We start from the raw sequence: 13,981 nt of genomic DNA, 5'->3' as shown, positions 1-13,981 counted from the left end.
CCACCAAGGAAGAATACTCTGCATTAGTCTGGACTTGCAGAGAGCAAACCAGGAAAGCCAAGGCTGAGACTGAACTCCAGTTAGCTACAAATATCAAGGAAAATAAAAAGTCCTTTTTTAAATATGTGGGGAGCCAGAGGAAAAGCAAGGGCAACATTGGACCCCTGCTAAACCAGATGGGGCAACTGACAACCAATGCCCATGAAAAAGCCAACTTGTTAAATGGGTACTTTGCGTCAGTTTTTCACCAGTCCCCTGGGACGCCCCTGCCCACTGTAGGTCAGGGAGGGCCGGGTGAGGGAGAGTCCTTGCCCTCCATCGAAGCTGACCTCATGAAGGAACACCTTGACAGGCTGGATACCTTCAAGTCAGCCGGCCCTGACAGTTTACACCCAAGGGTACTCAAGGAGCTGGTGAGCATCATAGCCCAGCCCCTGGCACAGATCTTCAAGAGCTCCTGGCGCTCTGGTCAAGTGCCCAAAGACTGGAAGAAGGCCGATGTGGTGCCTATCTTCAAGAAAGGAAGGAAAATGGATCCAGCAAACTACAGGCCCATCAGCCTGACCTCTATCCCGGGGAAGGTCTTGGAAAAGATTATCAAAGAGGCCATCCTTAACAGACTAGCTGAAAGCAATATCCTGAGGGATACCCAGCACTGGTTTGTTGCAGGTAGGTCTTGCTTGACCAATCTCATCTCCTTTTACAACCAGGTGTCCTATCACCTGGACAGGGTGGAAGAGATTGACATCATATACCATGACTTTAAAAAAGCCTTCGATCTGGTATCCCAATATCACCTCTTGGCAAAACTGGATAACTGTGGCCTTGAGCTCACCATGATCCGCTGGCTGGGAATTGGCTCCGTGGTAGGACCCAGAGGGTGGTGGTTGATGGCAGCCAGTCGTCGTGGTGCGTGGTGACCAGTGGGGTCCCACAAGGCTCTGTCCTAGGGCCTATACTATTTAACATCTTCATCAATGATGTGGACTTTGGTGTTAGAAGCGGGCTCGCCAAGTTTGCAGATGACACCAAACTCTGGGGTAAAACATCCACACCTGAGGATGGGAGGGTGATCCAGGCAGATCTTGACAGGCTCATGAAATGGGTGGACGAGAACCTGATGGTGTTTAACACTGAAAAATGCAAGGTTCCCCACCTTGGGAGGAAAAAACCCTGCAGCATCCTTTTAGGCTCAGCAGTGCTACGCTGGTTAGCACTGTGGAAGAAAGAGACTTGGGGGTCATGATTGACCACAAGATGAACATGAGCCTGCAATGTGATGCTGCAGCTAGTAAAGCAACCAAAACGCTTGCTTGCATCCATAGATGCTTCTCAAGTAAATCCCGGGACGTCATTATCCCCTTGTACTTGGCCTTGGTGAGGCCACAGCTGGAGTACTGCGTCCAGTTTTAGGCTCCACAAGTCAAAAAGGATGTGGAAAAGCTTGAGAGAGTCCAGATGAGAGCCATGCACATGATCAGAGGTCAGGAAGACAGACCTTATGATGAGAGGCTGAGAGCCATGGGGCTACTCAGCCTGGAAAAGCGCAGGCTCAGGGGTGATCTGGTGGCCACCTATAAGTTAATCAGGGGTGACCACCAGTATCTGGGGGAACATCTGTTCACCAGAGCGCCCCAAGGGTTGACAAGATTGAATGGTCACAAACTCCTCTGTGACTGTTTCAGGCTGGACATAAGGAAGAACTTCTTTACTGTCCAAGCCCCCAAGGTTTGGAATAGACTGCCGCTGGAGGCGGTTAAAGCACCCACTTTGAACGCCTTCAAGACACATTTGGATGCTTATGTTGCTGGGAACCTATGATCCCCACTGACTTCCTGCCCCTGGGGCGGGGGGCTGGACTCAGTGGTCCTCCAGGGTCTCTTCCAGCCTGAATGTCTATGAATCTATGAATCTATAAGGACAGGAGATTTCTAAGGAGGGGCACTGCAGAGAAAAAGTTGCAACAGAAATAAAAAAGCTGAGTAGAGGAGGAAGTTATACTATAATTAATTAAAGTAAATGTGTTCAAGGCAGAAGGGAAGGAGATGCAAGAAAGAAATTGGAAGGAAACTAGTGAAATGAACAGAAACTGTTCTACTGACTTCTGAGAGAACAGAAATAGCTCTCCCTTTGCCCTCCCACCTGGAAGATTTGTACACAAAAAAGAGTCAGTAGAAGGGGGTTTGGAGAGAAACATTCAAATGTAAAGTTAGAGAACAAGAAGGTAGAGACCTTGTATAAGAAATTATGTATAAGCAAATTGAGCAAATAAAAAGGAGTGCAGGGAAGACAAGTATAAAAGGATATGGGTTAAACTTGTTGCTAACATTTAAGAGATGCAATGACTCTTGTTCAGGCAAAATGATTAGTTGCAAGGTCAAGGCCATGGCAAAAGAGTTGTGTCCTCAGGCAAGTCTGGAAGTGATCTAAACTAGATCCTTCTCCCAGTGAAGAAAGATGAAACTCCTATTGACCTCAGGTGTTCAGGATTGGGCTCCTACTTACTTGACATGTCAGTGCATTCAATGACTTACAAACACCAAGCAATAATGAAAGCCCTAGTGTCTGTTGACATCATACAGTGCTCAGAGCTAGAACATTTATTTCCAAGCAGTTAAAGTCTGGTCATGGTCATCAACATTATTCTGATGAACCATGGCATGACTCCTCGAGAGGTGTAAAATTCAGTCCTACCCTGACTCATGACATACCTATGTACCACTTGTTTAAACTCTCACAATAAGGTCATGGGGTGCAACAAAAAGGTGAATTTCACCCAATGCACAGCCTAAATCTGTTCCAGTGAACTTGCTTCCATAACCAAGTTTTATTCAAGTCAACACTGCAGAGCTGATGTAGCCATTGAACCACTATGTAGATTCTGATTTTCCTTTGCTTGTTTCCCTTGGGACACTTGCCAGATATGCTGCCCTAATCTAGGTTGTTTGTAGCGATGTACCAATCTAAAAGATCAGAGTCTCAGATGATTTCTAGGCTGAAGTTTCAAGTGCTATGGCAGATTTGTACCTTGATTTCACTTACAACCAGGCCCTTTTAGGCCTCTTTAAATTGCTTCATCAGGAGGGGTTATGCATGCATTCAAGATTAATTTGTTTCAAAATGTGTGATTTTCACAGCAGACATATTGACTCTTAAATCAGATGAAGCAAGCAATTAGTGCTAGTCAAACTATGCTTTTATTGACTTAAAGTGCTTACATTCATTTCAGAAACAGCAAATCGGCAAATTCCCTTAAGAAATCCATCACTGCTAGTGTTCCAGTGTGTGCTTTTATGCTCTTGGTGGTGTAGATTAGAAATGAACTGTGTCTAAACTAAAGAACATTTAACTCCAGTATTCCCCTTTGAACTTAGTTGCCTTGGGGCATATAACAAGAGAACAGAACAAACTTCTCTCCATATTCTGGGGTTACTTGGAAGTCTATTATAACAATTGGTTTATAGATGTGTATGATAATATGCCATTTCCCTAACATTTAACAGATTGTCTTGCCAACCAAGAAAGGGCAAAAGCTTCTTTATTCAGTCTGAAAGCACTTGCTTTTTTATCTGATAAAATCTCAGCTGGAAGTTTCATTCTTTACAGCATGAGCTAAAAGTTCAGTAGTTTACAATGCAGTTTTTTTTTTCTGCTGAGCTGTTTCTGTTCTAATTGCAGGGCCTGATCTTGTGAACACGAACAATTAAGTGAAATGCTTACTACTATAATTTGTCCCAGTTGAGTTGATAGGGACTGCTCACAGCAGTAAGAGTCCTATCCACTCTTTGCCAAAGCTATTGGATAGACCCTCCATTTGATTCAATGAACTGGGGGCTTGCTGCACCTTAGAATTATGCTCAGATTTTTTTTTAATCTGAGCAAGGCATTAAACATTGTGATCCAAAATAATTCGTGTACACACACGCATGCACACCGCAATTCCTACCTGTATCTAGCAGAAGCTTCACAATCAGAAAGTTGGAGTGGGAAACGCTGTAATGAAGAGCAGTATTCCCATTTCCATCAGCCAGGTTTACAATCCTCTTCAGTAACTGGGGATCAATCGCCTGGAATTCCCTGAGATACACTGCAACAATCTCTGGGCTGGAGGATTTCCTGCTTGACACCCTGAACCACTCTTGACAGACAGAATTGAAGACATGTCTCTAAAACACAAACAATTCACAGATACTTATAGGACTTTACTTCTCATTTAGTTTTAGCAAGGGTGCAGAGGCCTGACTGAGGGACTGGTTGGTCTCCTACTGATAGTTCATTGGCAGAGCTGAGATTTTTACTCTGTGGCTAGTAAACAAAACTTTGCATTTGCTGATAAATGTGTAGGTGGTTTGTGTTGGTAAAGAAAATATAAAAACACGCTGTAAAAGCAGCAGTAGTTGCTTGTTGGATACCATTTTTCTTTTAATTAAAAATGGCATCCATAAAGGGAATGATTGTAAATAGCTCTAAACTTTATTAGAGTGAGGTTTGCTACGTGGAAAATTTGCTTCTGATGAGCCAGTTATCCGTCTACTTTAATTCAATCAGCAATTATATTTATTGAGGCAACAGTGGACACAAATCTGAGCTCAAGACTTGTACACTGTTTTTATGTACCACAGCAGCTGTGCTTTTTTTTATAATGACAGGAGTTAGTCTATGCTGATCCAACATCTCTTCCCAAATAGTTGGGCAAACAGGTTGGTTTTCAAAACAAAATAGCATCCCCAAAGGCTCTACAAACTCAGGGCTAAACTGTGACTTTCCACCACCCTTATGTAGGAGGTAGTGCATTGCCCAAAAGTCGCCTGGGCTCTATGTAGTATAATTCAGTCATAGTCTGACCCCTGGACACCTCCACATCCCAATATAGAGCAATGAATATTCTTCGCCAGTATATCTGCATTGCCTACTATTTAGGGGTGCTCTCTACTCTACCATGATTCTGCCTATTCCCAGTTCCTGCCTGAATGGGGCAGAGAGCTGCATCTGTGGGGAGGGTGTTTTCTTCCAGGTGCTGCTACCCAACATATGGGTAACTGGCACAGGGGAATAAGGAAGTGCCTTATTCCAACTTAGGGCAAGCCAGAAGGGAAGTCATATAGACCTCAGGTTCACCTTCAACAAAATAAGCCCCGTCCACCCACTGCTATGGGTTCACCCCAGAGACTGCAGTTAGGCTGAGCAGGCAGGCTGGAGTAGCCCCAAGCACATGCTACAGGGCTACCCTCAAGCACCTGAGGTGGAAATGGACACTCGGGTTTGTTCCAGACCACTGGAGCTGCTCCTGAACTATCCATTTGCCCTTCTCTCCAGTTCTGGTGTGTCCCAGCAGAAGCAGGTGAGCAGGGCTCATTTTATCTTATGGTGGTAGCCATGGGATCAGGTGGAAACCTATACAGAACGAGGTGTCAAACACACAGCCTGAAGGCCACTGGATGTGGGGGTTGTGACCTGCTGCAGAATTTAGGTGCATTTGGCCCTGCTGGCAGCAAGCTTCCCCTGAGCCCAGTGCTGCTGCCAGACCCCTCCCACGGCCAGCAGACCCCTCACCACAGACTTCTTGCCACCTCTGGACCCACTGTTGCCACCACCTCCAGACCCCTTGCTACCTCTGGACCTCTACTGACGTGGCGGCCTCAGGAGCTACACCCCTGCCCCAGGCTGGATCCAGCCCACAAACAGCCCCATAGTCTAGATCCAGGCCAGGGTCCCAAATGAGCTTGACCCCCCTGATATAGACCTATCTTTACTAACAGTGCAGTCCCAAAGGAGAAGAGAAAATAGAGCCTTCTGCTATGTGTCTGTGGAACAATAAATAATACCTTGGTTACATATAAATAGGGAAGAAATTTCCTAGTGAAACTTTTTTCCCTTCTCTAAATGATGAAGCCCTCCTGTGTGAAAAGAAGGGTTCGGTGTGTGCTCTGCTCATTAGGCACTCCCGGGTGCAACTTTTCTCCACTCAATGAGTAAAAACTTCCAAATAAGCAAAAACTAATGATGCATCGGCTGCTTCTTCCCAGCTAGTCAGCATAATCAATTAGTCAATTTTAGACTCTCTTGCACTATATATGAAGACTGAGCAGCCATGGTTTTTACAAGGATTGTGTGCCTTCCCCACTCTAGCCTTGCCTAGAGAGATGGTCTATATGAAACCCAGGCCCCTGCTAAACCATCAGTTGTTTAGTTAGGGAGGGAAGATAGATCCCATTTAGCCTCTTTATTCTTTCCCAGCATTGCAGTTCTTGAAGTCAGACCTGGAGTCTCTCTTGCACTGAGAGCTGCTTGACACAGTGCAGTGAGGAAATCGTCCTATATCCTGCCATCCACTGCCTTGCTGTTACCTATATAACATGCAGGACGGGGTTTGCATGGGTGGGTGCTACTTTGGTCTCCTTATGGTTTAGAACAGGGCAACATTTTCCAATGACAACCCAAAATGACCCAGGTCAGGTTGGGTCTGAGATGAACTGGCGCTAGGACCAAGCCACTTATGCTGCTTCTCCTTGCTATGGTGCATCTTGGGCACAGCCCCTTTCCCTTCCCTGACTCCCACCCCTCCCTGAGCTGAAGCCACGTCTCTGTGGACTGGGTCCAAAGGCTCTGGGGCCAGATCTGTCACATAAGCCATAGGTTGTGAACCCCTGATTTAAAACAAGGAAAAGATTTTTTAAGCGGGGTGGGGAAGGAGTTCATTAGGTTTGAGACTGACATGAGTGAACAGAAACTTAGAAGAAGAGAGAGCACTTTCTAGAGGCCATGAATCTAAAACCAAAATCCTGGGAGTCAGCTTGGCCCATTTCTCCTTATGAAGCCATCCAACATGTGGTATAATAACCCTGCACTGCACCATCCGGATAGTGAGCTATAGGACTGGCAGGGGAGGATTAGAGTTTGAATCCAGTTGAAAAAATACCAGTACCAAATGTTTGTCACCAGTGGTCCTTATTTCAGAAAGGTGCTTCCTCAGTAACTGGCAGCCATTAAGAAAATCTTCTGATGGCTTGTATCTAAAAAAGGAAAATATTTTTGTAAATGAATTGCAAGAGAGAGCTTTGAACAAAGATGATGAGCACATGCCTAAATGTTGATAGGATCAGGTTCCCAGGTTGTAAATTTGGATGGATTTCCTGTATATTTAAAAAAATCAACTTTAAAAAGGTTAAAAAAAATCAATTCTGTTCCTGGATCTGACAGGAAAACCACTTTATCAACAACTAAATGCCCACAAAAGTCACTGGATCCAGCCCTGAACCTGTAAGGCCCGTCGGCTGTGGGGAGAGCCTGGATAGCTGCATCTCAAATCTCTTTGTGGCCCCCCCTATGCTTCCAGGTGTTGCACAATAAACTGGTTAATTTGTGCAATTAACTAAGACCAGCTACACATGCAAAGTACCTAGTCATAGAAATCATACAGAAGTATGGCTGGAAGGGACCTCCAGAGGTCATCTAGTCCAACCTCCTGCCTGAGGCAGGATCATCCTTATCCAAACCATCTCATGCAAGTATAATCTAAACACTATGTAAGACTACCCTCAACCCTGACAAAACATAGACCTAAACACCCGAACTTGCCACAGGTGAAGCAGGGGAACCACAACAGCCAATGCCCTGCTTCTATAAAATGTTGTCAATATATTCTTAAGAAGTCCCGGGTAGAGGACCATGCTTTCTCCCCCCACCCCGCAGCAGAGAAAGGCAAACCCCCCCCAGCTCATACCAATCTGAGCATGGGTAAAATTCCTTCCTGACCACAAATATGATGATTAGTCTGACCCCGAGTGGAGAGGCAAGACCCTCGAGCCAGGAACCTCCAACTGTTCTCCTAGCAGAAGAATTGGCACATCCTGGCCTTAGCTATAGCCAACACCCAGAGCCTCTGGGGAGGATTAAAAACACCCTGACACACAGAAAAAAAGGGAGGGGGTTGGAGCAACCAGCAAAGCCTAGAAGCATAGGAAATGCCCATGGTAGAAAATAGACATAATGATGCCTAAACCATCCCCAACCAGTGGCTGTCCAACCTCTTCTTGGACACCTCCAGTGAGAGAGTCCACAACTTGCCTAGGCATCTATTCCACTGCCTCACTGTTCTCACAGTGAAGACATTTTTCTGGATATCCAATCTAGACTTACTTTCCTGAAACTTCAAGCCATTGGTCTCCGTCCTCTTCTCTGCAGCAAAAGAGAAAACGTGCTTTCCCTCTTCTTTATGGCAGCCCTTCAAGCATTTGAAGACTGCTATCATGTCCCCACTTAAGCACCTTTTCCGCCAGCTGACCATGCGCACCTCCTTCAGCTCCTCCTCGTATGACTTGCCTTCCAAGCCCTTCATTATTTTTGTTTCCTGCCTCTGGACCGTCTCTAGCTTCTCCGTGTCCTTTTTAAAATGTGGAGCCCAGAACTGCTAGAAAGTACTCCAGCTGAGTACTTTCAGGGCCAAGTAGAGAGGTACTATCACCTCCTGGGTCTTGCACCTAACGCTTCTGTTGATGCAGCCCAAAACCACATTGGCCTTTTCTGCGGCTCCATCACACTGCATGCTCATACTGAGTCTGGTCTACCAAGATGCACAACTCCTTTTCCAAAGAGCTGCCATCCAGCCAGGTGTCCCCCATTTTGTATTTGCATTTTTTTATTATTCCTCCTGAAGTACAGCACCTTGCATTTATCTGCACTGAACTTCTGATATGGACCCTTTGCTTACGGCTATTGACCAAGTTATCGACCCACCTTATAGCAGCTATATCCAGACTACTTTTCTCCAATTTGTTTATGAAAAGGTCATGTGGGACCTTGTCAAAAGCCTTGCTGAAGTCCAGATATACTATATCCACAACATTCCCTTCATCCACCCAAGTAGTTGCTTTGTCAAAGAAGTAGATCAGATTTGTCTGACACTATTTGTTTTTCATAAGTCCATGCTGGCTGCTTGCAATCGGCCTTTTATCCTCCAGATGCTTGCAAATAGCCTTCCTTAGGATCTGTTCCAGTAACTTGCCAGGTATTGGGGTGAGGTTAACAGTCTGTAGTTTCCCAGCTGCTCCTTCTTGCCTTTTTTAAAGAGGGGCACTACACTGGCCCTTTTCCAATCCTCTGGTACCTGGCCCATCTCCCACAGCTTCATGAAGAGCTTTGCCAAGGGCTCTGAGAACTCCTCTACCAGTTCCTTCAGGGACTTGGGGATGAAGCTTATCTGGCCCTGCTGACTTGAATTCATTCAGACCCAACAAAAGCTCTCTGACCATCTCTCATCTCCTCCCTCAACTAGCCCCCTTCCTTAACCAGCAAATCCCTATTACGTGTCTGGCAGCTTCATTTATTTGGTGAAGACTGAGGCAAAGTAGCTGCTGAGTAGCTCTGCCTTCTTTGCATCTTTGGTTAGGAGTTCCCCCTGGCTTAACAGAGGATGCACAGCCTCCTTGGTCCTTCTTTTCTGGCCAACATACTTAAAAAACTTCTTGCTGTCCTTAACTTCCTTTGCCAGGTGCAGCTCCTTCTTTATCCTTGCCTTCCTGATTTTGTCCCTGTATGCTCTTGCTATTCCCTGGTATGCATCCTTGGTACCAACGGGCTTCCAATACTGTGCCCCTTAGAACCTCCCAGCCCTTCTGGGTGTCTTGATCCTTCAATCTATCATCCCATGACACCAAGCCTATTATAATGCTCCTCATCACATCATAAAAAGGTCCATCCAGCTACAAAGTTAAACCCTGAAAATGTGCAATAATATTACAGCTGGTGTGTCCAGCTTCAATTTGCATGTGTAGCAGGGTCCTCCCTGTGGCCAGGAGCCCCCTCAGCTACCTGGGCTCCCAGCCACAGGGGTGCACCGTGCCCAGCCAGGGCTGGAAGTCCCACAGCTGAGCAGACTTTCAGCCCTGGCAGTGCTCAGCAGCTGCACACTGTGGGTGCCAACAGCACTCCATAGCTGCCAGGACCCAGAGTCTCACAGCTGCGGAAGTGGGATCCTGGCAGCACCCTGTGGTACCAGTGACTCAACATCCTGCAGCTGTGGATGCTGGGTCCTGGCAGCCACGTGGCACAGCTGCTATCTCCCAGGTGCGGGGGTGTGTGAAACACTTCTGAAGCTGGGAGATTGCAGCAACTGGGAGGGGGGTGCTCCACAAATCCCTGTGGCTGGACGACCAAAGTAGGTGCAATCTCCCACCCGCCGGGGGAGGGCTGGCTCCACAGCTGGGAGATCACAGCAGCTGCAGGACCAGGCTCCCCCAGCACCAGCAATAAGGCACATGGGATCTAATGCGCGATCCCATGCACATGCCTCCTGCCATGCACATGTGGCATGGCAGGATGTGCAATTGTGTGGATCATGCATTGGATCCCATCGCACCTTCACCTGCACAGGTAGAGGGGCCCTGTGAAACATAATAAACAGGGCATGGGACAGGAGATCAATAGTGATTTTTACAGTCTAGATCTAATGTTTAAATGCACAGTTTTGAAAAGCAGCATGTAGGAGACATTTGACTGTAACATGCATTTTGCCAGGGCATCCTGATAAATGCCATAATGATTGAAAGCACTGTTTACATAATTTGAGTTATTTTTCTTCACCCCCACCCACAAAAGCCTCTACCCCACAGGTAGCAACAGCATTATGAGATCCTAAAATGAAGCCATAAGTCTATTAACTTGCTCTATGTATATAATTATGGTAACCTGGCCCAGGGATGGCCAACCTGCAGGGCTGGTGCCACAAGTGGCACAGACAGTCTCTCTGTGTGGCACATGGCAGACTGGGGAGGGAGCTGGGAGCAGAAAGCAAAGTAGCAGCTTGGGCAGGAAACACAGGGAAAGAAGCAGACTAGCAGACTGAGGAAGGACAAGGGATGACAGTGGCACTTGGGGATGGTGAGGGGTTAATTTGTGGCACACCTGCCAAAAAGGTTGGCTCCCGCTGACCTCATCAGACAGGCACTGAATGTCTTGTAATCAGGCAATAGCAGCGTTTCTCTCTTTCCACACACATTATTACTTTTGCTGACAGCAGACAGGCTGGCCTTTTCACTTAAACTCAGAACAAAAATCACTGTTGTTCAAAGGCAGCAAACTAGAGCATTAGCTTGTTTGTCTGGTTACCTGTCAGTCTTGTGCTGAGTGCTGGCCATTGTTGGGTCTTCTCTTTCCTGCAGCTCTTCATCTTCATGATCTTCATGTCTCGTGCACTGGGGGATTCCAGGTGACGCGCAGGCACGGTCGTCGGCAGCTCTCACCTGTCTGTGCGCTACACTCTCATATTTTCTCTCTGTCTCGCAGTCAGAATTTCCTTCTGATGAGCTGTCTTCGCAGCTTGTGTCTTCACTTGAAGTCGTTTCATAACTAATTGAGGACACCATATATTACTCACATTTCCTTCCCCCTTAATGATTATAAGGTCGTAGCCAATGCCCACTGAACCCACACCTTGACTCCGATGGGCTCTGGATAAGACCCACAGTGACTTCTGTGTTGGACACCATAGAAGCAGGTCAAAAGACAAGAGCGGCACCAAACCCACCTGAGCTCCTGCCAGAATTTGGGGGTGCATTGCCACTCTCATTTCCCAAGTATCGCTCTATATGAGCAAGAGTTTCAGGATCTTATTTATTGAACAGCAACAATTTCAGAGGATAGGGGGAGGATTATTTTTGTTTTTAGCCAATTATTATTTAACGCAAAATGTACAAATGGTTCAGAGATCGTGGGCCAGGTTCCACAGTCAGGCTCCTCCTTGCCTGCTTTCTTGCTGGCCCATGACATCTTGGGCCACACTGAGGCAAAGTTTGTCAGGAGGTCTAGAGAGGATCTACTGGGGAGGGCACTCTCCTGGGAAGCAGAGGGCTTGGGCTTGAATCCTCTCATGCTGAGGATGGAATTGAACCCGTCTCCCACACCCTGGGCATGTGATCTAATCACAGGGCTAAGGTGTAAAAGGTGGGTATCACTATCTCCATCACCAGCAGATATGTTTTTAAAAAATCAACTATGACTGCTGAAGATCCCAATGCTGTTGGTGTGTACAAGACATGCTCAGAGTGCATCTACCTAATCTAGCAACCCAAGGGGTTTAGACTTCACTCTACCAGTTTCTAAATCCCAGTCAGGCTTAGATGGGCATTAGATGCCTAGCAGGTGCTCAGACTGAGGCTATTTTGGACACATGAACAACTCAGAACTGCAGCTGCTTAAGGATCATTTTGGGCCAAAAGGAAGGAACTTCCAGGGTTAGGCAGCCATCAAGCAGGGGGGTTGGATTGGATTGCAGAAATATTCCAAATCCTGGAATGGGATTTCAGCAGATTTTAGCTACCCAGGTCCCTTCTGGATCTGGCGTTGGGACTCCAAGGGGATGATAATGAAAAGATGGGGTCTCGGTCCTGTTCTTAGAGAACAAGTGTTTGTACAACACTCAACATCATAGTTAGCACTTTTAGGTGTCCCTATACATGCTCTGGGGTGAGGGGGCGCTTTAATTAGAGCCGCTCTAACTAAAGCACCTGCAGCATGGTGTGTATTCAGCAGTGAGGGTGTTTTAACTAAAGCTTGTTCAATGAGCTTCAGTTAAAGTGCCCCCACTGCCATTTTACAATGCGGGGATGCTGAATACATGTGAAGCAGAGGCTGCCGGAGCGCACTAATTAGGACAGTCCAGCAGACTTGCAGCAGACTATTAATGAAGTCTGCTTTGATGCATGCCAATTAACATGTGTTGGAGCAGAGGTCCGTCATGCATATAGGTCCGTCTCTGTTATTCGTCTTGAATGAACTGACATAAATTTAAGTTCCTCCAGCCCAATATTGAGGAACTTTAGATGGCAGGATGTGGAAGTTTGCAATGCAGATGTCCATGCAGTACAGGACTGATCCAAAACCAGTTGACGTCAATGAAAAAACTAAACTGGGCTTTGTATTAGGCCCTGAGGGATTTGTGTAAAGAGGGCCTCAGTCTTCAGGGATGTTACGTCAGTGCCACTCATTATCGTTGTAAGAGTACTGATGTCCCAGGCTCTCTGATCAGCTTTTACTGGAAAATTATTGATGTTAAATTGAAGAAGGGATAAAAGAGGCTCTATTTTGAATGAGCTTTTAATCAAAGATTTGAAAAAGAAAAATCTTATTTCCTGAGTGATACAGCTGGTGATGACAACGTATATGCTAATATGCCGTTTTAGTTTCTTAAATGATGCTTACCCACCATTAACCCCAACAAACTGCAGGTTCTTTTTGGTTCCATTACCTCCTGCATGGAAACCGTGACCTTTCTTTTTCATGATAGATTTAAGACTTGTGGTTGGAGAGAGATCTAGCAAAATATAAAATCACAGATTAAGAAAGTATAGAACGATTATTCTCTACCTTATCAATATGCCTGTAACAAGCTATAGCTCGTAAGCAGAAACATGTTAATTGCCCATTTTATAGAACTGCGGATGTATCTGTATGTAGTCTCAAGCTGGGCCATTAAAAAACCCCACAAAAAACAAAACAAAACAAAACAAAAAAGATCTAACAGGCATCTCCACGGGAACATTAACGTATGGTAAGCAACTGACACCTATACATGTTCTCCCAGCGTAGCTAGACTTTACTGCTGTAGTGCCGTTCTGCTCTGACTCCTTAGAAATAGGTCTTTTTGCACTTTTGATACTATTAAAATCCATGTCTAGTGCGCTCAGGAACACCCTGCTTCGGTCTCTTGTGGGGCTGTATAGGAATGGGGTCACTGCGGCACAATCCACCTTCCCTCCTGTTGTACTCCTAGGAAAAGGGGGGCCAGGTTTTCACCTACAAAGCCTCTTTATATCACTCTGACTGAACAGTGTCACTTTCCTGATCCCAGAAGAATAAAATCACTTCACTTCCCCTTCTTTATTTATTGCTTCTAAATGGGACAAGCTTTTTATAAAGACTGTGGGCTGCGTAAATGCAGATTTTTCATGGGTTGTATACATTTACGTAGCTCCACTGAGTTTGT

At 46.0% G+C, this 13,981-nt stretch overlaps 1 protein-coding gene across 3 annotated transcripts in view; it reads right to left on the bottom strand.

Moving 5' to 3' along the window:
• KANK4 (KN motif and ankyrin repeat domains 4) overlaps window positions 1-13,981 on the bottom strand; it is a 57,203-nt gene that overhangs the window by 27,548 nt on the left and 15,674 nt on the right. For all 3 annotated transcript variants that reach the window (XM_019501195.1, XM_019501196.1, XM_019501194.1), the window contains exons 4-7: window positions 13,198-13,309; window positions 11,107-11,346; window positions 6,926-7,013; window positions 3,947-4,166 (exon numbers count right to left, since the gene is read on the bottom strand). In XM_019501195.1, coding sequence (XP_019356740.1) covers window positions 3,947-4,166; window positions 6,926-7,013; window positions 11,107-11,346; window positions 13,198-13,309 — 660 coding nt within the window. The remainder of the gene's footprint in view (window positions 1-3,946; window positions 4,167-6,925; window positions 7,014-11,106; window positions 11,347-13,197; window positions 13,310-13,981) is intronic.

Source organism: Gavialis gangeticus, unplaced genomic scaffold (genome assembly GCF_001723915.1).
Source record: "Gavialis gangeticus isolate Ggan-Ray unplaced genomic scaffold, GavGan_comp1, whole genome shotgun sequence".
In the NCBI taxonomy this organism is placed as follows: Eukaryota; Metazoa; Chordata; order Crocodylia; family Gavialidae; genus Gavialis; species Gavialis gangeticus.
The sequence above is the reverse complement of the archived record's forward strand: the minus strand, read 5'-3'. Positions and strand labels throughout refer to the sequence as shown.